Consider the following 24,181-nt stretch of genomic DNA (forward strand, 5'->3'; position numbering starts at 1 on the left):
CATTAGAAAACAAAGTTAACCCTGTAAATAACTCATCAATAGAAACTAGTATTATTAGCAGCCTCCTCCTGACCTTAAAAGAACAAATTTGCAACTTACCTTTAATTCTCTAACAGTCTTGCAAATGTATGGCATAAAGTTATGTGAGATGAGTTGCTGGAACAAACACTAAAAATGTTAACCCCTTAAAGATGATAGGAAAATTGTCATTTTGTTCTTAGGTGTTCAAAACAAATTAATATTATACATAGTATATTTAATACCAGTAATTAATCCAAAAACTTTTATACTAAGTATTTTATTGTATGCTGCCACCAGTGTATATAAAATAATTACCCTTGTGAAACAGAAATTCATGAATATTCAGAGAGGTAGACTGACAAAAGTAGAAGTTTGTATAGTATGGCACATGTTATAGAGACAGGCTTTTGTACAGGCTTCAGATTTAGCTTTCCTTTGAATATTCACCGGTTTATGAAAAGTGGTTTAAAAACCTGAAATGAAAAAACAAAAAAAAACAGTGAATTAGGGTAAAGTATCATAAGAACAATAGCTTTTTTTCTGAATAGCTGTACATCTTACATTACATTTAAGGTATTCATCTGAATGTCAGCTTATAAAATGCTTTCAATTAAACTAAGCCTGTTTAAAAAAGAAAAAAAAAAAAACAGACAGACATCACAGGGTTTCTAGGGAAAAAAATGAGAAACAGGATAGAAAATGCCTGTGGTGTAAAATGTAACTTTCTCTTAACCACTCTCAAGTATATATATATAACTTATGATTTATAACCACTCTCAAGTATATGTAACTTAGGGTTTAGAAATAAACAGACTTAAAGTTTGACTTGCCAATATCATTGCCAAAATACACTCTGGATCCGAATTTTTAAAAAGGTTAATATAAAAATCTCTGAAGTTGAGAAATATCTGAACACCTCTAGGAAATGAGCAATAGTATCGAGGAGAGCAAGATGCAATCCCTTCTATTTACCCACATAAACCTATATACAAAGAGAAATGTGTACATGGATATTGACTATAGTAATGGTTTAACAGCAGAGGACTGGAAGTAGCCTAAATGCAACTCAATAAGCCAATGGATAAATAAACTAAGGTTCATACACATGACAGAATACTATACAGCAATTAAAACGACAAAACAATCTATGGATTAACACAAATCTCAAAAGTAATGCAGTAATATCTGTTCCTTAAAAATAATACCTATGTTTTAAAACTATAAAACAATAAATATATATAAAAAGTAAAAACAGGGGCATAACAACTTCAGGTTAAGTCATCTATATGGAAAGTTAGGAAAAGTATCTTTTATTTCTTGAAAGTTGGGAACCCTGGCAGTCCAGTGGTTAGGACTTGGGGCTTTCACTGCCAAGGGCCAGGGTTCAATCCCTGATCTGGGAACTGAGATCCCACAAGCCACACAGAGCAACCAAAAAAAAAAAAAAAGGTAAACCATTTAATTCAGGAGAGTAGACACCTGGTTTTTTATACTTAGTTAAAAATTTCTGTTACTTCATTACAAAAATGTTCAAGAAGCATAAACAAAATCAGTGGTGAAAAAAACAATGTGTAGCCTCAGTTAATCAATGCAAATTACAAAAATGAGATAGGCAGAAGAAAGTAGCAAAGAATCTGAGATCTGTTTGGCAAGGGCTCAGCAAAAAAGTACTCTTAAGCTCCAGGTGGAATAGCAAAGTTTAATTTGGCAGTTTTCAAGGTTATTACATTTCAAATGTCATTCCTTATTGTTACTTCTGGGAATTTATCTTAAAGAAATGGGTAAAGTATACAATGGGTACCAAGATCTTCACCTCAGTGTATCCTCAGATTTGGAAACCTCAATATTCGATGAAGTATAATTTAACTTATAGTACAACCACATTTACAAGGACTATTAGATGAGAGCACCAAATCCTAACCTCTAGACCACCAGGGAACTTACAAAGACTATTAAATGAAATAAGAAAATTCAAGTGTAGAAAAAAACTGTGCATACTATGATCACTATTTTTCAATGATTGTTTTTTTCTCTTAAAAGGAAGTATCTGTTAACAGTGGTTATTTCTAGGTATGTGGATCATGATAACTTCTATTTTAATACCTTGTACTATCTGTTGCTAAATTATCTATGCTTTTAAAAAAGTTATATAAATATATAGACTTAAATATAAGACTTAAATACAGACTCTTTGCATCCATGCCACTCAGTGTGCCTAGGACAACCAACATCAGCATAACATCCCAGACCTACTTTCAAGTTTGAGAAGAAATGCTTTTACATCCAAATATTCTTTTCCTAGCCAAAAGTGTTTCAAATCATAATATCCACAAAGCTAAGGGCTTATTATACTGCCAAAATTAACAGCCATTATTTTACTTTGAAATCTAGATTCTTATCCCAACCATATTTTAACCTTGAGCAACTCATTAAACACTTATCTGCAGACTCCTATGAAATGAAACTATTAACAGCCAATTAAGAAGCCAGGCTTAACAGTATTTTAAATGAAAATAAACACTTTGTGAAGAGAATACAAGAGGAACCGTAAAAATATGAAATTTCCCAAAACTGCCATGAAGAATTAATACTGCCAGGAGCAAACGACTTTTAACCTGTTAAATATGAAGGTGCTAGACTTAAAAAGAATTACTTCCCTTAAACTCAAAGGCGGGTTTTTTTTTTTTTTTCCCCTGTGTTTCGAAAATCTTAACCAATTCAACCAATCATTGTATTTACTGGAAACATGTACTTATGCAAACTTCCTGGACACTCCCAAGTCTACAAAGTTTAATTAGGGAGGGCACAACTGTGTAACATGGTATTTTAGGAAGCAGCTTCCTGCACTTGGAGGAGTCAGAATGTCTGTAGATGGTGTGTGCCATACACAAGTCTTTTTTTTTTGAAGCACTATTTAAGTTTGCTTCTCGTAGGTCAATATGAGTAAATGCTCTGACAAAAGTCCTATGGATTTATTAAGGTAGTACCCTTGGATTACACTTTCAATTATCCACATCATGTTTTCTTGTCACATCTCTTTTGGATTGATATATGTTTTTGCATACACTGACATTTGTTCTGTAAGTTACACGTTAACATATAAAAGTATGCTTTAAACCAGCCCAAAATTTAGTTTCTTAATCCTCTGAAAACCAATCCACTGTCTGCCACCATGAACATATATACTTCATTTCTCTCATTTTATCTTTACCTAACAACAGTAAAATTAAAACCTGTTGTTCCCCAGTCCAAATGCCAACACCATGTCAGCTTATTCGGCTATCTCTTCAGTTTCTCTTGCATTCACAACTCCCAATTATTTGCTATGCTGTTCTATTAGATAATCATTAATCCAAATCAGTTGATAGTACTTCAAAAGCCACCACCATGAACACTGCAGATTTTTTTTAATGTCTAATTTTTTTTTTTTAATAATGTGCTGTTATTTACTGATTTATCCTCTTTTTTTTTTGGCCGCACAGCATGTGGGATCTTAGTTTCCAGACCAGGGATCAAACCCGTGCATTGGAAGCACGGAGTCTTAACCACTGGACCAGCCAGGGTAGTCCAATGTCTAAATATTTGCTAGATACACAAAAATCAAACTAAACTAGTATTTGGGGGCACCAGAATACACCATTAGGCCAATGCTATAAAAGGTAACATGACTTGTCACAGCAGTGAAATTTTCTAGTAACTCCTATATCCTCTTTATGGTTATTAAATCCTCTACTTAATCCTTTATGGTAAAATAGAAACAATTAGTCTTTATGACTACTAAATCAGCAAATTTCATCAATCCTCACAAAACAAAGACTGGAAACTCTAAGTGCCAAACAAAAGTGTATGGGATGATTTTGCTCAACTTATAAGTGCTGCAAAGAAAGAGACCTGACTAGTTATCCCTACTGTGTGGGGCTTTGTTGTTTTAATTTAAGGAAACTTACCTTGCAAAGATTCATTTTACTACAAAAAGGAACAGACTTTCTGAGGTCTGAAGGGATTTGTACTTGAAGATACTCCAGTCAGCAGGGGGTCATGTTGAGCATTCTGCAGACAGAATTGTTTCAAATCTGCAGCTGCCTGCGAAACCTGTATATAACAAAGGGTGGGGGAAGTGGGTGGGAGGTGTTGACAATGTTTTAATGAAGTTTTTCTCAAATCTTCAAAAATACCTGCCAATAAACACTTCTCTTAACTCAAAAAAGAAATATACTAATTGAAGCTCAACAGTCATATACTGAGCTTTTATACTTAAAACACTGCATGTAAATAAGTAGGAACAGTACAATTCTGTTTATTTGTAAAGCACAGCACATCCTGCTAGTTTATTAATAAATAGGTTGTTCTAGTGTAACCTTGAGGGTACTCAACATCTTGTCTTTTATTAAAAGCAGTACACAGGATATTATAGGTTAAAAAGTGTTAAAATGCTAGTAAACTATCACTCTGTCTTGAAAGCAGTATGGGAAATGAGAAAATGCTACTGGGAGTGAAGATCATGTTCAAAATCTGAACCATTCAGTTTATTGTTTTGGTATATGTACCATCAGCTGTTTAATGTTACAAAACTGGACAGTGACAGTTTCTGCTCAGGGTCATGTGACTGAAAGGCTGATTAGCAAACTTCAGTTTATTTTAACAACTTTACCAAGCAGCCTGCCTTTATGAAACTGTGTATGCCTTAAATGTGATTTAATAATTTTCATATATGTATGCAAAGCCATTTAAACAGGACTTAGGAATTTCTGTGGCTTCATAGTTAAAATAACTTTATATCATGTATCACTTAAACATCTACTATTTGTATATATTCTGGTAAGGTGTGATACAGGACACCAAAACAATAAACTGAATAGTTCAGATATATAACATGAATGACTAAAGGATGCCTCAAATACATACAATATCCTAACTCTTGAATTGAGGTTTAAGAAGATGGAGAAGATAATCATTTATTTAATTGTTTTAACTTCCCTTAAGGAGGGTGAGAACAGGTGTCCAGTCTGGCTGGGTAATATTTAGCCTTTGAAAGGGAGCTTAGGGCATCACAAATGCTCTCTACAAAGAACTTCTGCACATGACAGCTGTACCCCAGACATTAACCTGATAAAAGGATCCATCATCATGAGATGAATCTAAACTCTTCTTGGAATCTAATTTATATGTTTGGCTTATATACCGATCCAGGGTAATGAGTTCCATGAATTTATTTAGCAACTGTGTGAGTAAACAGTTTATAAATTCCTGGTACCAAGTACTGTAACAAATGGGTACCCTGCTCCCCTAAAAGGTGTAGCTACAGTGGGGGAATGGTGGTATAATTTTTCACTGTTGTATAACATGGTTTCATTCATTCACATTAACCAGCAGTAAAGAATGTGTTAATTATCTGCCTAAAGTGTAGGTAGGCACCAGCTTAACTCCCTTTCACAAACTTCTCATCACCTCTATGTGCCAAATATAATTTTAGGGACTGAGAATATGTAAGAACAGCCAGATCCCTGCTGTTATGGAGCTAACAGTTCAGATGAAAAGAGACAAGGTGCTCTGCAGAAAAACAAGTGTTTTTTTAGATCAGGACCTAAGAGAAAGTGTCTTTGAGGAGGTGACATTTAAATTGAGATCTCAGTGACAAGAGATCCAGCCAAGTGACCATCAGTGAGAAAATGATCAGTGACAATTCCAATCAGTGGGAAAATGGACACAAAGGCTTAAAACTAACAAGCTTCTAGCCCCTATGGCACTGTAATAATCACCATCCAGGAGGCTGAAACCCTATAATCCTGGCATAATAATCAGTGCCCTCTTTCAAAAGTGCCCTGGGTTAAGTGTATGGTTACTCAACAGTGGGAGAGTCTGTCAAGCATTTGTGATAGTTTCTATCAACTACTCAAACATAAAGGTTTAAAAAGTAAAGCTGTGGTAATTCTAAAGTAAAATATCACTACAAAAGCATCTAGCATAGAGTCATGGGTAAAACAGAAGCAAAAATGAAATTGAACTAACCACATTTTGCAACATGTCTAATGAAAAGCTCATTTAAAGTCCCATGGTGTAATGCCTCCTCTCCTTGCTACACACAGCCCTGGCATCAGACAAACAGATTTCTAAATAAAACCAAATCACTTGTGGTGCCTTTAATGATTCCGACGAAAACCCTCCTAAGAATAGGAGGAAGGCATCATGCTGGGGAGTTATTGGAGGGGCTAGAGTTTTCACGGTAAAGCGTGAGCCTGAGGACTTCAACTCATTTTCTTTGGAGATTAGGGCTAAATACCCCTACTTAACACTTTCTGCTTTCAACCAGCATTTTTCCCCTCCCCCCATTTTTTTCTTTCCCGGGCCACTCCAATCTATGATAAAGACACGCCTGAAATAAGATAGTGATTTCAAAGTTAAATCCAGCCAAGACTAACCATAAATCACTGGAATGAGTTAAGTATCTGGAGATTAGAGAAATGGATTCGAGACAGCAATGGCGTTTACAACACTTAAAGGACAGGAAGAGAGGAGAATCCCACCCCAAGACTGATGGGAATTTCCCTTCCCTCCCGAGATGACCACAACTGAGTAAACTAGGTCCCTGACATTTCTACTTAAGGAAATGGGTAAATAGGAGACCATCTTACTCCACAAAACATTTCAGGGGGAAGTAAAAACTAGCCTAATGAGTACAGAATCAAATCATCTTGGAAACTAGCTTTTTCTTTCAACAGAGTGCATGCTTTATACTCTTCTGTTTCTTTTTTAATTACAAGTGTTTCACACGTAAACTGACCCGCACCAGAAAGAAGCCAATCCACGCAGGATTTAAAAAATCAGGAAACTCGAAATAGCACTTGAACGTCAGGTTGTCATATCACCAGACACAAAAGGCTTTTTCCCCAAAGTAAATACCCCAGGACAAGATCAATGCTAAACAGATGCCAAAATAAATAAAACTGGTCCACCCTAATTACTTTTTCGGGTACGCGCGGACCAGTAGATATACCCAAAGTCACAACACAGCAAACGGTGCCAAACAGATACGAAATGCACGCTTTGTACGAGGCTGTACAGGGCACCAGTGGTAACCTTAGACATTGCGAACGTTTCCAAAACAGGCTTCTTTAAAGTTATGCAAGAATTCGTTTTCAAGTGTGTGTTCGGTGAATGAGAGGAGCTGGAAGTAAGACTCTACTACTAAAGGGAGTGGATTTGGGAAAGTTCTGAAATGCAAAGAAAAAATACTTCTAAATCAAAAGTCGGATAAAACCCCGTCGGGTGACAAAAAACAGAGGAGCTGGTCGAGAGGGCCGGGAAGGGTGCGGACTGCGCGCGGAGGAACAGCTGTTGGCGAGCACGGCCGCGGAGTCACTACGGAGGGAGGGAGACGGAGAGGAGGGCCGGAATGCGGAAAGCCGCTGTTCAAGCCAGGGCCAGCTCGCTTTGGAAAGTCTTGGGGCGGAAGGGCACACTAACCTGCCCCCCAAACCACAGCGCCGACCCGCGCCGCTACTTTTCTAAAGCTGGCCGCCGAGATCGCCGCCGCCGAGAGCGCGTCCTCCCTAGGGGTGGCGAGAGCCGGACGCGAGCCTCGCCCGCCGCGCCAGCTCGCCTGCCGGATTCCCCCCGCCACCTCCCCCGCCCTCCCCTCCCCCTCAGCCGCCCGCCCCCGCTCACCTTCACGCGGTTGAGCCCGGCCTCCAGCCGGAGTTGTTGAACCACTTTCTTCATAGCGGCGACGCTGGAGGAACCAGACATGGCGCACGCGATAGCTGGGCAGATCGGCAATCCGTCGGTGGATCGGTGGTGGGTCCGCAGGGCCAGACGGCGGGACGGCGGGGCGGCGGGGCTCGGAACTTTGTCTCTAAGTTTCCGGTTCTTTGCACCGTGGCTCCACCCGCGGCGCGCATGCGCGCCCTTCTCCGCTTTCTGTTTCAGCTCCTCACTCGGACTGGAGCCCGAGCCTCAGGGGGGTGAGGGGAGAGCTGGGAGCGAGAAGGGGCGGAGCGGATGGTGGGCGCGGCAGCTGAGGGATGCTAACGCGACCAGACACCCATCCTCTCCGCTCTCCCTCTCTGGAGAGGATGATTGGGAGAGGTAAGGAAAGAGCTTGTCGTTATCCTCCAAGACCCGAGGGGACCGGTGAGAGAAGTCAGATATTGAGGGACTTTGTAAAAGGCCTGGTGGCGGGACGACGAGGTGGTTCCTGTTTTCCTGACGGAGTTGGCGGCAGAGATTGAGGGAAGGGAAGGGGAGAGCCTTGCCGAGGCGTAAGAGCTAGAAATACGGGCTTGAGTCACTGGCACCCTGTCCCCTTAGAGACGCGTCCCTGAGTGACCCAAGTTTGTCCAACGGGCGGCCCATCCGCAGCCCGCTTCCCCATCGTCGGACCCCAATAGGAGTAGATGCAAGGTTAGGGACCTCAACAGCAAAAAAAAAAATTGACTCTTCTCTTTAGTGCTTAGCTATAAACATGAATTACCTATGTATCTCCTCAGCCGGCATCTCACTACTGGTTCAATCAGTCATTCTCTCTAGTCTTTATCTCTTTTTCTGTTGTGGTTTACAAATAATTACAGCTTTCTCATAACATGGGCTTGCTTCATGGATATGATACTGCTTCATGACTTCCCTTTATACATTCATTTTGCTTCAGTATCTACTAACTACATACTTGAATCTTGAGTTCTTCTCCCAATTTTAATTCCTAAGGGCTCATCTATACATGCCAGGCCACTTTGTCTCTGGCCAGCCAGGATTTGGTCTTTAGTATTGATACAGTCAGTAATGACAAAGGGAATTGTAGCTCAAAACACGGCTTGTTTGCTGTTCCTTTAGAAGGAATACTATAGGGGGGCAGTTTAATTTAGGATAATAGTAAAGCAGGTCTTGATTGCTCTATCTTGAGTTCACTTAATGAAAAATTTGTTCTGAGTTAGAATATCAAGTTTTTAATGCATCCAGAAAAATTGAAAGTTGTAGTCTCCCAGTTGGCATACTAGTTAATGAATGCCAATATGCTGTATTTAATATAGATTATTACCATTAATTCTTATCTAATAAAGAAGTTGAGTTGTGCTTTGTTAGGTTCATAATTGAGACTAATAGTAGTACAATGTCAGAAAGAGCCTTTGGATAGATACAGAAATAGAAATATTTAATGTTTCCTTAAAGTACTAATGTATTTAAAATAGCGTTTGAGATGGTTAAAATGACAAATCACATTTTGTTTTAATTGTTGTAAAAAATTTATATAGGAAGTAATATGTGGAAATAATTTGATTTGAAAGATTGTGTGTCCCAGAATATAATCTTTTAATTTTGATACCATTAGAACAATTAGTGGAGTCTGATAGGATTTCATAGAGACGTAATCAGTACTAGATCACAGGAATATTAAGTTCTGTCAGATTTAAATCACTATCTTAACATAAGGCAAACCTTTGGAATCTTTTTTTTTTTTTTTTTAAACAGAAAGAAGCACACTCCATAGACAGTGTGGGCCATCTCAGAAGGTGAAAGGCACCAGGGTATGGGAGTTGTCAGTTTTTATAGGGGTGGGTAATTTCGTAGGCTAATGAGTGGGAGGAGTATTCTAGCTGTTTTGGGGGAGAGGTGAGGATTTCCAGGAATTGAGCCATGGCCCACTTTTTTTTTTTTTTTTTTTTTTTTGGTACGCGGGCCTCTCACTGTTGTGGCCTCTCCCATTGTGGAGCACAGGCTCCAGATGCACAGGCTCAGTGGCCATGGCGCACGGGCCCAGCCACTCCGCGGCATGTGGGATCTTCCCAGACTGGGGCACGAACCTGTGTCCCCTGCATCGGCAGGCGGACTCTCAACCACTGCACCACCAGGGAAGCCCTGGCCCACTTTTTGACCTTTATGGTCAGCCTAGGAACTGTCATGGCGCCTGTGGGTGTGTCATTTAGCTTGCTGATGTGTTACAGTGGAAGTCAACTCATCCACCATCTTGGACCTATTTGGTTCTAATGAGTTTATGTTGTATCCTCCAGCTATGTCATTCTTTTTAAACGTTGTGCCCTGCCCCCTTCCTGTCTCATTCCCCGCTCAGAGATTTTACTCCCATAATCTTATGGGAAGCAGAGGGGTAATGGTCTGTCTTCTGTAACTGCTTCAGGGCTGAGTAGAGGTGTCAACCCTGCCTGTCAGGGAGTAAAAATCTCTGGATGCCTGATCTAGAGACCCCAGGGGGCAGGACAGCTTCTTGTTTTGAGTTGGTATGGACTGGAATCCTTGCATAGTCATCTTATGTGGGACTATTGTAACTACTTCTGTAGCCTTCCTGTGAATTTTCTTTTGTTTTTGAATTTTATTTTATTTATTTTTTCATACAGCAGGTTCTTATTAGTCATCCATTTTATACACATCAGTGTATATATGTCAATCCCAATCTCCCAATTCATCACACCCCCGCACCCTCTGCCGCTTTCCCCCTTTGGTGTCCATACGTTTGTTCTCTACATCTGTGTCTCAATTTCTGCCCTGCAAACCGGTTCCTCTGTACCGTTTTTCTAGGTTCCACATATATGCGTTAATACACAGTATTTGTTTTTCTCTTTCTGACTTACTTCACTCTGTATAACAGTCTCTAGATTCATCCACGTCTCTACAAATGACCCAATCTTCTTCTTCTTTTTTTTTTTTTTTCTTTTTTTTTGCGGTACGCGGGCCTCTCACTGTTGTGGCCTCTCCCGTTGCGGAGCACAGGCTCTGGACACGCAAGCTCAGCGGCCATGGCTCACGGGCCCAGCTGCTCCGCGGCATGTGGATCTTCCCGGACCGGGGCACGAACCCGTGTCCCCTGCATCGGCAGGTGGACTCTCAACCACTGCGCCACCAGGGAAGCCCGACCCAATCTTCTTGAAGAGGAAGCACTTTTGTAACAGCATCAGAGTACAAGGATAACTGTCTATAAATGACAAGACTTAAAAGGCATGGTTAAACATCTTATTACAGTGTAATCCATAAAGAAGTGACAGACAACATTTTAAGATGACAGCTAGAACTATAGCATTAGATCAGGACATATCCAAATTCCAGAAACTATATAATTTTTAGAATGTCTGTGTTAATAACATTCATCTATACAGTATATCTTAAGTAGGTTAATCTCTCGTGTGATAATGCTCTCTATGTAATTTAGCATACCAAATAATACTGGTTAAATATTTCTCTCTGAGATGCCTCAGGGGCCCTCCAAAACATCCCAAAGTTAACTGAAAGTCAAAAGAACTTTGATTAAAATTTGATATTTGGGAAGTTTCTCAAAAAGTTTCAACACTTGATCAAATAAGGTCATTGGTCACTGTGAGACAATACTTATTTGTTAACCAAAGTTACAAGAGATCTCAAAAGCAAATACAGATCACTTAAAGGCAAAGAAACTCACACAATATGTTATCAGAAACGGCATTCCAGGGACTTCCCTGGTGGCACAGTGGTTAAGAATCCATCTGCCAATGCAGGGGACACGAATTTGAGCCCTGGTCCGGGAAGATCCCACATGCCGCGGAGCAACTAAGCTCACGCACCACAACTACTGAGCCTGCGCTCTAGAGCCCACGAGCCACAACTACTGAGTCCACACACCACAACTACTAAAGCCCACGTGCCCAGAGCCCGTGCTTCGCAACAAGGGAAGCCACCTCAATGAGAAGCCCGCGCACCGCAACAAAGACTAGACCCTGCTCGCTGCAACTAGAGAAAGCCCTCACGCAGCAACGAAGACCCGATGCAGCCGAAAATAAGTACATAAAATAAATAAATTTATTAAAAGAAACAGTATTCCAAGAAAACCTTGTTCTTGGGACTTCCCTGGTGGCTCAGTGGTTGAGAATCCGCCTGCCAACGCAGGGGACATGGGTCTAATTCCCTGGTCTGGAAAGATCCCATGTGCCACGGAGCAACTAAGCCACAACTACTGAGCCTGTGTACCTAGAGCCCATGCTCTGCAGCAAGCGAAGCCCGTGCACCACAACAAAAAGTAGCCGCGGCTCAATGCAACTAGAGAAAGCCCACGTGCAGCAATGAAGACCCAATGCAACCCAAAATAAATAACTAAATAAATAACTTTTTTTTTTTAAAAAAAAGGAAAACCTTGTTCTCTTAACGGAAAGAGAAACCAAATCCAAGACTTAGCTTACTCCCAACAAAATCCATTTACCCACCTAAATTCAATCCAATGTTAGAAAATCCTGATCATGCGTAACTCTTCAGTATTTTTTCATCCTCACGCCTTCTTTTTTTTTTAATTTATTTTATTTATTTTTGCTGTGTTGGGTCTTCGTTTCTGTGAGGGCTTTCTCTAGTTGTGGCAAGCGGGGGCCACTCTTCACCGTGGTGTGCGGGCCTCTCACTATCGCGGCCTCTCTTGTTGCGGAGCACAGGCTCCAGACGCGCAGGCTCATTAGTTGTGGCTCACGGGCCTAGTTGCTCTGCGGCATGTGGGATCCTCCCAGACCAGGGCTCGAACCTGTGTCCCCTGCATTAGCAGGCAGATTCTCAACCACTGTGCCACCAGGGAAGCCCCCTCACGCCTTCTTTTACTGAAGACACATATCTAACTTTGCTTAAAAATCTTTCCACATTGGGTTACTTTTCTTACTGACAAATTTGCAATAGATATAATAAAGTCTAGTAAACCTAAGTACAACAGAAATATTGTACATTATACTTAACATTGATGACTCTAAAGACGTGTCTATATTAATGAAGCCAACAAGCTTAAGCCACCTTCAATACCAGATATCAGTTTAGTACTGAATATTTTCCAGTACTACTGGGGCTACTCTTTGTTGCAGTGCGTGGGCTTCTCATTGCGGTGGCTTTTCTTGTTGCAGAGCATGGGCTCTAGGCGCGCGGGCTTCAGTAGTTGCGGCGCACGGGCTTAGTTGCTCCTCGGCATGTGGGATCTTCACAGACCAGGGCTCAAACTTGTGTTCCCTGCATTGGCAGACGGATTCATAACCACTGTGCCACCAGGTAAAATTCATTCTGGCCAGATTATTTTCTATTTCTGCGCTAATTTCCTTTAAGTCAGTGAAATAGAGCTCTTTTACTAATTACTTTTCGGCAATACCATACATCTAAGACACACATAGATACGTACGAACACACAAACAAACAGAGACCTCATTGTTCCCATTCCAGAATTTCAGCCATGAGCCAGGTACAGCAATGTAAAACCCATCAGTCTGCAAAAGAGGTTGGATTAAAATTGGGTTTCTGGCAGATGTAATAAATCAAGCTCACTTGTCTAGATGGCTAAACCCTTGTTAATAATATTTATGGAAAAGATGCTTAAGATTTTTATTTGTCCTTGACAAGTTCCAATTTACCCCCTTTTTCAAAGTCTGCATTTTAAAAAGATGGCAGAGATTAGGGTTCCTGGAGAAAACCAGGTCAGATATTTGCATCTCAAAGGCACAGGCAAGTTCCTCCTAGGATGACTGTTTCCCCTTTAATACTTACAAGTCTCTTAAGATAAATAGGGAAGCTTTTGGGAGTGATAAAAGGATTGGTGGGCTTTGGATTATTTTTGGAGCCATACCTCTGATTCTGTAGAGACCAGATTTGTAAAACAAGGATAGTTTTGGGTTTTTTTTTTTCTGTTTTTAAATAATTGGGTGGCTACCTCAATGATACTGAAAGACCGATATACCTATTAACCTATGTTGGAATGTTTTACTTTCCTCATTTAGCTTAGGGGAGAACGCCTCCCCCAAAATTTCTATGAGGTACGGTTAGCTTAGACCAGTGGCTTCCCATTTTGGTACGCTATTTACAATTTTGGGAATCCTCCCTAGGTTTAAGAAATTTTTTAATTATAGCCCTCAGTCAGGCCTTTGATCTGAGGAGGCTTGCCTACAGCCTCATGTGATCTCATATTTAAAGGTAGCCAGACAATTTTCTTTTTTTTCTCCATTCCATTCCTATCCTGCAGGCACCCTCAGCTTGAATTTCAAGTTTTGTCAGATTTAAATCACTATCTTAATATAAAGCAAAGCTTTGGAATCTTGAAAAAACTTCTCTACTATTGGTATTATAGTATATCCCTAAGGATTGTCCCACTTTGATAATTCTTTTTTAGAGTAATAATTCTGCTACCTTATTTTTTAACTTTTATTATATATTTATATACTTTAAATTTTGTTGTGTATTCTTGTAAACTGTCATACATTTTCTGAGGGAAAACACAAGAAATAATACACAAACATAGGTACACAAACCTGATATACTTAAAGACTGATATTTTCATCTGGAATAATTGTTCACATTTATTATTATTGAGGTATCCAAGGCCAGGAAGAAATGTAAAGGGTAAAACAATTTTCATCATTTTACAGCATTTGTATAAGTTTAGTCTTTCTACTTCCAAAAGTATATTTCTACTTTGTGTAAAACACTATATATATTTAACCTTAATTTTTGACCAAGAGAAAATGAATTGTTTAGAATAGTAAAAAATGTTCTAGTCACAAGTCTATTATAATTTACCACTTTACTTAGTTGTATGGGATATATGTTCATTTCATTGCAGTTACCAGCCCTACTTACTAGTAGTATATCTTTTTGAATTATTATAATAAGATTGTATACTTATCAAGTTTTCATTTTGAGTCTAAAGCCTTTTGTGTTTTTCTGTTTATTTTTTGAATGAATCAGAGACCAGAAATGAGTGGAATGCTATCTTAAACAAGCCAAAAAGCTGTTATAATCTTTATTAAATACTACTTCAATGAAGAAAGATTAAAAAAACCTACAAAATTCCAACTGATAATTACCCCATTCAGAGGTTGGTGAATATGTCCCTCAGTCCAAGTCGACCTTCCTCATCAGAGGTAAGAAAATCTTTTTTACACTAAAATATAAGAAAAACCTGCTTATCATTGGTTTTGAAAAGTTTTGATAAAGCAAAAATATGGATTATATAAAGTATTAGATACCAACACCACTGTGAACCCAACTTTGTGTATCCCAGTACTTGATTACAGTTCTTGTATCTCTAAGGACCCCAATTATACTGGGACCTCCAGTGCATTGATCCTATCACCTTTTTTTGTTTGTTTGTTTATTCCTCTTCTCAGGATGCCTTCCATGGCTGGCTTAAATATCACGGAGCACTCTTTTGGGTTTTTTTTGGAATTTTTGAATTTTATTTTATTTTTTTATACAACAGGTTCTTATTAGTTATCTATTTTATACATATTAGTGTATACATGTCAATCCCAATCTCCCAGTTCATCCCACCCCCACCCCCAACCCCGCCACTTTCCCCCTTTGGTGTCCATACGTTTGTTCTCTACATCTTTGTCTCTATTTCTGCCCTGCAAATTCATGGAGCATTCTTGATCACTCTCTTGCACATACTTTTGACTCCTTGCCCTCTCTCATTTCACTGTAGTCCTTGACAAAACAAAAACCCTGCTTAATCTTCTTCACCTATTCTTCATATATACCTACAGTGGAACATGGCTGGAGAAAAATATACCAGCATAGGACTATTCTCATTTTAAATTAATGACCATGAATCTCAAGTGGAACTTTTTGCTAGTAGGCAATAAGACTATCTCCCACTCACTCTTCCACTATTCTAGATAACTATTTCATACCTTCTCAAACCCCAATACATTCTTCTCATTTTCACTTTAAATCAACTCCAGTCAAGCTTTCACTCTACTATTCCACCAAAACTGCTGTTAAATTCACCTTTACATTACTAAATCTACTGCTTAATTCTTATTCCATATATGCTTGATCTGTGTGTGCACAGTAGTTGACACTGTTAATCACTCTGTCTTCCTTGACATAATTCCTTCACTTAGCTTTTAGCATACACATTATCTTGGTTTTCCTTCTACATTCCTTGTTATTCATTTTCAGTCTTCTTTTTTGTGTCTTTTTCTTCTTCCTGTTCTCTTGATATTGGGTAATTTCAGCGGTCAGCTCTTTGCTCTCTTCTCTATTTGCACTCATTGTGATCTCATCCAGTCTAGTAGCTTTTTTTTGGGGGGGGGTTATTTCACTTTATTGTACCTTTGGTTCTTTTTTTCATTTTAACATCTTTATTGGAGTATAATTGCTTTACAATGGTATGTTAGTTTCAGCTTCACAACAAAATGAGTCAGTTATATATATACATATGTTCCCATATCTCTTCCCACTTGCGTCTCCCTCCCTCCCACCCTCCCTATCCCACCCCTCCAGGCGGTCACAAAGCACCGAGCTGATCTCCCTGTGCTATGCGGCTGCTTCCCACTAGCTATCTACCTTACATTTGGTAGTGTATATATGTCCATGCCTCTCTCTCGCTTTGTCACAGTTTACCCTTCCCCCTCCCCATAGCCTCAAGTCCATTCTCTAGTAAGTCTGTGTCTTTATTCCTGTTTCACCCCTAGGTTCTTCATGACATTTTTTTTTCTTAAATTCCATATATATGTGTTAGCATACGGTATTTGTCTCTCTCTTTCTGACTTACTTCACTCTGTATGACAGACTCAAGGTCTATCCACCTCATTACAAATAGCTCAATTTCGTTTCTTTTTATGGCTGAGTAATATTCCATTGTATATATGTGCCACATCTTCTTTATCCATTCATCTGATGATGGACACTCAGGTTGTTTCCATCTCCGGGCTATTGTAAATAGAGCTGCAATGAACATTTTGGTACATGACTCTTTTTGAATTATGGTTTTCTCAGGTTATATGCCCAGTAGTGGGAATGCTGGGTCATATGGTAGTTCTATTTGTAGTTTTTTAAGGAACCTCCATACTCTTCTCCACAGTGGCTGTATCAATTTACATTCCCATCAACAGTGTAAGAGGTTTCCCTTTTCTCCACACCCTCTCCAGCATTTATTGTTTGTAGATTTTTTGATGATGGCCATTCTGACTGGTGTGAGATGATATCTCATTGTAGTTTTGATTTGCATTTCTCTAATGATTAGTGATGTTGAGCATTCTTTCATGTGTTTGTTGGCAGTCTGTATATCTTCTTTGGAGAAATGGCTATTTAGGTCTTCTGCCCATTTTTGGATTGGGTTGTTTGTTTTTTTGTTATTAAGCTGCATGAGCTGCTTATAAATTTTGGAGATTAATCCTTTGTCAGTTGCTTCATTTGCAAATATTTTCTCCCATTCTGAGGGTTGTCTTTTGGTCTTGTTTATGGTTTCCTTTGCTGCGCAAAAGCTTTGAAGTTTCATTAGGTCCCATTTGTTTATTTTTGTTTGTATTTCCATTTCTCTAGGAGGTGGGTCAAAAAGGACCTTGTTATTAAGCTGCATGAGCTGCTTATAAATTTTGGAGATTAATCCTTTGTCAGTTGCTTCATTTGCAAATATTTTCTCCCATTCTGAGGGTTGTCTTTCCAACTTTTTTATGGTTTCCTTTGCTGTGCAAAAGATTTTAAGTTTCATTAGGTCCCATTTGTTTATTTTTATTTTTATTCTCATTTCTCTAGGAGGTGGGTCAAAAAGGATCTTGCTGTGATGTATGTCATAGAGTGTCCTGCCTATGTTTTCCTCTAAGAGTTTGATAGTTTCTGCCCTTACACTTAGGTCTTTAATCCACCTTGAGCTTATCTTTGTGCATGGTGTTAGGGAGTGATCCAATCTCATACTTCTACGTGTAGCTGTCCAGTTTTCCCAGCACCACTTATTGAAGAGGCTGTCCTTTCTCCACTGTACATTCCTGCCTCCTTTATCAAAGATAAGGGGACCATATGTGCGTGGGTTTATCTGTGGGCTTTCTATCCTGTTCCATTGATCTATATTTCTGTTTTTGTGCCAGTACCATACTGTCTTGATTACTGTAGCTTTGTAGTATAGTCTGAAGTCAGGGAGCCTGATTCCTCCAGCTCCATTTTTCATTCTCAAGATTGCTTTGGCTATTCGGGGTCTTTTGTGTTTCCAAACAAATGTGAAATTTTTTGTTCTAGTTCTGTGAAAAATGCCAGTGGTAGTTTGATAGGGATTGCATTGAATCTGTAGATTGCTTTGGGTAGTAGAGTCATTTTCACAATGTTGATCCTTCCAATCCAAGAACATGGTATATCTCTCCATCTATTTGTATCATCTTTAATTTCTTTCATCAGTGTCTTATAATTTTCTGCACACAGGTCTTTTGTCTCTTTAAGTAGGTTTATTCCTAGATATTTTATTCTTTTTGTTGCAATGGTAAATGGGACTGTTTTCTTGATTTCACTTTCAGATTTTTCATCCTTAGTGTATAGGAATGCCAGAGATTTCTGTGCATTAATTTTGTATCCTGCTACTTTACCAGATTCATTGATTAGCTCTAGTAGTTTTCTGGTAGCATCTTTAGGGTTCTCTATGTATAGTATCATGTCATCTGCAAATAGTGACAGCTTTACTTCTTCTTTTCCGATTTGGATTCCTTTTATTTCCTTTTCTTCTCTGATTGCTGTGGCTAAAACTTCCAAAACTATGTTGAATAAGAGTGGTGAGAGTGGGCAACCTTGTCTTGTTCCTGATCTTAGAGGAAATGCTTTCAGTTTTTCACCATTGAGGACGATGTTGGCTGTGGGTTTGTCATATATGGTCTTTATTATGTTGAGGAAAGTTCCCTCTATGCCTACTTTCTGCAGGGTTTTTATCATAAATGGGTGTTGAATTTTGTCAAAAGCTTTCTCTGCATCTATTGAGATGATCATATGGTGTATCTCCTTCAATTTGTTAATATGGTGATTGATTTGCGTATATTGAAGAATCCTTGCATTCCTGGAATAAACCCCACTTGATCATGGTGTATGATCCGTTTAATGTGCTGTTGGCTTCTGTTTGCTAGTCTTTTGTTGAGGATTTTTGCATCTATGTTCATTAGTGATATTGGCCTGTAGTTTTCTTTCTTTGTGACATCCTTTTCTGGTTTTGGTGTCATGGTGATGGTGGCCTTGTAGAATGAGTTGGGGAGTGTTCCTCCCTCTGCTATATTTTGCAAGAGTTTGAGAAGGGTAGGTGATAGCTCTTCTCTAAATGTTTGACAGAATTCGCCTGTGAAGCCATCTGGTCCTGGGCTTTTGTTTGTTGGAAGATTTTTAATCACAGTTTCAATTTCAGTGCTTGTGATTGGTCTGTTCATATTTTCTATTTCTTCCTGATTCAGTCTTGGCAGTTGTGCCTTTCTAAGAATTTGTCCATTTCTTCCAGGTTGTCCATTTTATTGGCATAGAGTTGCTTGTAGTAATCTCTCATGATCTTTTGTATTTCTGCAGTGTCAGTTGTTACTTCTCCTTTTTCATTTCTAATTCTATTGATTTCAGTCATCTTCCTTTTTTTCTTGATGAGTCTGGCTAATGGTTTATCATTTTTGTTTATCCTTTCAAAGAACCAGCTTTTAGTTTTATTGATCTTTGCTATCGTTTCCTTCATTTCTTTTTCATTTATTTCTGCTATGATTTTTATGATTTCTTTCCTTCAGCTAACTTTGGGGTTTTTTTGTTCTTCTTTCTCTAATTGCTTTAGGTGCAAGATTAGGTTGTTTATTCGAGATGTTTCGTGTTTCTTAAGGTAGGATTGTATTGCTATAAACTTCCCTCTTAGAACTGCTTTTGCTGTATCCCATAGATTTTGAGTTGTCGTGTCTCCATTGTCATTTGTTTCTAGGTATTTTTTGATTTCCTCTTTGATTTCTTCAGTGATCACTTCGTTATTAAGTAGTGTATTGTTTAGCCTCCATGTGTTTGTATTTTTTACAGATCTTTTCCTGTAATTGATATCTAGTCTCATAGCGTTGTGGTCGGAAAAGATACTTGATACAATTTCAATTTTCTTAAATTTACCAAGGCTTGATTTGTGACCCAAGATATGACCTATCCTGGAGAATGTTCCATGAGCACTTGAGAAGAAAGTGTATTCTGTTGTTTTTGGATGGAATGTCCTATAAATATCAATTAAGTCCATCTTGTTTAATGTATCATTTAAAGCTTGTGTTTCCTTATTTATTTTCATTTTGGATGATCTGTCCATTGGTGAAAGTGGGGTGTTAAAGTCCCCTGGTATGAATGTGTTACTGTCGATTTCCCCTTTATGGCTGTTAGTATTTGCCTTATGTATTGAGGTGCTCCTATGTTGGGTGCATAAATATTTACAATTGTTATATCTTCTTCTTGGATCAATCCCTTGATCATTATGTAGTGTCCTTCTTTGTCTCTTCTAATAGTCTTTATTTTCAAGTCTATTTTGTCTGATACGAGAATTGCTACTCCAGCTTTGTTTTGGTTTCCATTTGCATGAAATACCTTTTTCCATCCCCTTACTTTCAGTCTGTATGTGTCTCTAGGTCTGAAGTGGGTTTCTTGTAGACAGCAAATATATGCGTCTTGTTTTTGTATCCATTCAGCCAATCTGTGTCTTTTGGTGGGAGCATTTAGTCCATTTACATTTAAGGTAATTATCGATATATATGTTCCCATTCCCATTTTCTTAATTGTTTTGGGTTCGTTATTGTAGGTCTCTTCCTTCTCTTGGGTTTCTTGCCTAGGTAAGTTCCTTTAGCATTTGTTGTAGAGCTGGTTTGGTGGTGCTGAACTCTCTCAGCTTTTGCTTGTCTGTAAAGGTTTTAATTTCTCCATCAAATCTGAATGAGATCCTTGCTGGGTAGAGTAATCTTGGTTGCAGGTTTTTCTCCTTCATCACTTTTAATATGTCCTGCCACTCCTTTCTGGCTTGCAGAGTTTCTGCTGAAAGATCAGCTGTTAACCTTATGGGGATTCCCTTGTGTGTTATTTGTTGTTTTGCCCTTGCTGCTTTTAATATGTTTTCTTTGTATTTAATTTTTGACAGTTTGATTAATATGTGTCTTGGCGTATTTCTCTTTGGATTTATCCTGTATGGGACTCTCTGTGCTTCCTGGACTTGATTAACTATTTCCTTTCCCATATTAGGGAAGTTTTCAACTATAATCTCTTCAAATATTTTCTCAGTCCCTTTCTTTTTCTCTCCTTCTTCTGGAACCCCTATAATTCGAATGTTGGTGCATTTAATGTTGTCCCAGAGGTCTCTGAGACTGTCCTCAGTTCTTTTCTTTCTTTTTTCTTTATTCTGCTCTGCAGTAGTTATTTCCACTATTTTATCCTCCAGGTCACTTATCCGTTCTTCTGCCTCAGTTATTCTGCTATTGATCCCATCTAGAGTATTTTTAATTTCATTTATTGTGTTGTTCATCATTGTTTATTTCATCTTCAGTTCTTCTAGGTCCTTGTTAAATGTTTCTTGCATTTTGTCTATTCTATTTCCAAGATTTTGGATCATCTTTACTATCATTATTTTGAAATCTTTTTCAGGTAGACTGCCTATTTCCTCTTCATTTGTTAGGTCTGGTGGGTTTTTATCTTGCTCCTTCATCTGCTGTGTGTTTTTCTGTCTTTTCATTTTGCTTATCTTACTGTGTTTGGGGTCTCCTTTTTGTGAGCTGAAGGTTCGTAGTTCCTGTTGTTTTTGGTGTCTGTCCCCAGTGCCTCTGGTTGGTTCAGTGGGTTGTGTAGGCTTCCTGGTGGAGGGTACTAGTGCCTGTGTTCTGGTGGATGAGGCTGGATCTTGTCTTTCTGGTGGGCAGGTCCACGTCTGGTGGTGTGTTTTGGGGTGTCTGTAGACTTTTTATGATTTTGGGCAGCCTCTCTGCTAATGGGTGGGGTTGTGTTCCTGTCTTGCTAGTTGTTCGGCATAGGGTGTCCAGCACTCTAGCTTGCTGGTCGTTGAGTGAAGCTGGGTGCTAGCGTTGAGATGGAGATCTCTGGGAGATTTTCACCGTTTGATATTATGTGCAGCTGGAAGGCCTCTTGTGGACCAGTGTCCTGAAGTTGGCTCTCCCACCTCAGAGGCACAGCACTAACTGCTGGCTGCAGCACCAAGAGCCTTTCATCCACACGGCTCAGAAGAAAAAGTAGAAAAAAGAATTAGTAGAAGTAGAAAGAAAGAAAGAAAGGAGAGAAGGAGGGAGGGAGCAAGGAAGGAAGGAGGGAAGGAAGGAAAAAAAGAAAGAAGACCAAGTAAAATAAAATAAAGTAAGGTAAAATATAATGAAGTTATTAAAATAAGAGGAAAAAAACCCAAAAACAACGGATGGATAGAACCCGGAACAAATGGTGGAAGCAAAGCTATACAGACAAAATCTCACAGAGAAGCATACACGTACACACTCAGAAAAAGAGGAAAAGAGGAAAAAATCATAAATCTTGCTCTCAAAGTCCACCTCCTCAATTTGGGATGATTCGTTGTCTAAAGGAGGGAAGGAAGGAAAGAAAGAATGAAGATAAAGTAAAATAAAATAAGGTTATTAAAATAAAAAGTAATTGTTAAGAAAAACAAACAGGACGGATAGAACCCTCAGACAAATGGTGGAAGCAAAGCTATACAGACAAAATCTCACACAGAAGCATAAACATACACACAAAAAAAGGAAAAGGGGAAAGAATAATAAATCTTGCTCTCAAAGACCACCTCCTTAATTTGGGATTATTCGTTGTCTATTCATGTATTCCACAGATGTAGGGTACATCAAGTTGATTGTGGAGCTTTAATCCGCTGGGGGGAGGGAGGGGCACGGAGTGCGGGGCGGGCCTGCGGTGGCAGAGGCCAGCGTGACGTTGCGCCTGCCCGAGGCGCGCCATGCGTTTTCCCAGGGGAGTTGTCCCTGGATCCCGGGACCCTGGCAGTGGCGGGCTGCACAGGCTCCCCCGAAGGGGGCGTGGATAGTGACCAGTGTTCACACACAGGCTTCTTGGTGGAGGTAGCAGCGGCCTTAGCGTCTCATGTCTGTCTCTGGGGTCCGCACTTTTAGCCGCGGCTCGCGCCTGTCTCTGGAGCTCCTTCAAGCAGTGTTCTTAATCCCCTCTCGTCGCGCACCAGGAAATAAAGAGGGAAGAAAAAGTCTCTTGCCTCTTCGGCAGGTCCAGACTTTTCCCCGGCAGGTCCAGACTTTTCCCCCGGACTCCTTCCCGGCTAGCCACAGCGCACTAACGCCCTGCAGGCTGTGTTCACGCTGTCAACCTCAGTCCTCCCCCAGTGCTCCGACTGAAGCCTGAGCCTCAGCTCCGCCCCGGCGGGTGAGCAGACAAGCCTCTCGGCTGGTGAGTGCCGGTCGGCCCTGATCCTCTGTGCTGGAATCTCTCCGCTTTGCCCTCCGCACCCCTGTTGCTGTGCTCTCCTCCGCGGCTCCGAGGCTCCCCCGCTCCGCCACCCTCAGTCTCCGCCCGCGAAGGGGCTTCCTAGTGTGTGGTAACGTTTCCTCCTTCACAGCTCCCTCCCACTGGTGCAGGACCCGTCCCTATCCTTCCGTCTCTGTTTATTCTTTTTTCTTTTGCCCTACCCAGTTACGTGGGGAGTTTCTTGCCTTTTGGGGGGTCTGAGGTCTTCTGCCAGCGTTCAGTAGGTGTTCTGTCGGAGTTGTTCCACGTGTAGATGTATTTCTGGTGTATCTGTGGGGAGGAAGGTGATCTCCACGTCTTCGTACCTTTAGTTCTAGTTTCTTTCACTAGAATAGAGAACTACTCTTCCATTCCCCGAGTGTTATCCTCTCTAATCTCCAGTCTAGTAGCTTTAAATACCAACTTTATGCTAAGTATTCTCAAATTTATATCCCCATCCCAGCCCTCTTTCCCAAACTCCAGATTGATATTTTCAGCTGCCTACTTGAAATCTCCACTTGGATAACCAATAGACAGCTGAAACTCAGTATGTCTGAAACTGAACTACAGTTCTCCCCCCAGCCCAAACCCGTACTAACCATGACCTTACCCATCTCAGTTGATGGCAAATCCATCCTTTCGATATCTGAGGCCAAACACCTTGGAGTCATACATCACACCTTACTCAAACTTCACTTCTTGGACTCTAGCTTCAAATTATATACAAAATCTGACCACTTCCCATCACCTATATTGCTAGCATGTTAGTCTGAGCCACTATCACCTCACACTTTAATTATTGAAATAACTCTATAACAGGTTCCATTTTCTTGTCCCTTATAGTCTGTTCTATTATACCTTTAATAATTATTAAATATACAAATATTTGGGAGTAGAGCATTATGTATGCCCAAATGTGAAGTAATATGTAATACAGGGTATTATGAAGTGTTCTTACCCCAGTTGATTAACATGTGTCAGTTGAGGGCTATAAAGTCAACTGTTT

General features: G+C 39.8%; 1 protein-coding gene and 1 long non-coding RNA gene across 2 annotated transcripts; one reads left to right on the forward strand and one right to left on the reverse strand.

Moving 5' to 3' along the window:
* Positions 1–282: 282 nt before the first annotated feature.
* Positions 283–7,820, reverse strand: GNG5 (G protein subunit gamma 5). The gene is made up of 3 exons (XM_067726723.1): positions 7,687–7,820; positions 3,969–4,113; positions 283–494 (listed from the first exon to the last, which is right to left on the reverse strand). The coding sequence occupies exons 1-2, from the start codon at positions 7,765–7,767 to the stop codon at positions 3,988–3,990; spliced, it is 207 nt and encodes a 68-aa protein (XP_067582824.1). The 5' UTR covers positions 7,768–7,820; the 3' UTR covers positions 283–494; positions 3,969–3,987.
* Positions 7,821–7,977: 157 nt separating this feature from the next.
* On the forward strand, positions 7,978–22,929 carry LOC137218916 (uncharacterized). Its single transcript, XR_010940920.1, has 3 exons — positions 7,978–8,106; positions 14,695–14,870; positions 22,830–22,929. It is a non-coding gene; the product is annotated as an uncharacterized lncRNA (long non-coding RNA).
* The last annotated feature ends 1,252 nt before the right edge of the window (positions 22,930–24,181 follow it).

Source organism: Pseudorca crassidens, chromosome 2, assembly GCF_039906515.1.
Source record: "Pseudorca crassidens isolate mPseCra1 chromosome 2, mPseCra1.hap1, whole genome shotgun sequence".
Classification (NCBI taxonomy): Eukaryota; Metazoa; Chordata; class Mammalia; order Artiodactyla; family Delphinidae; genus Pseudorca; species Pseudorca crassidens.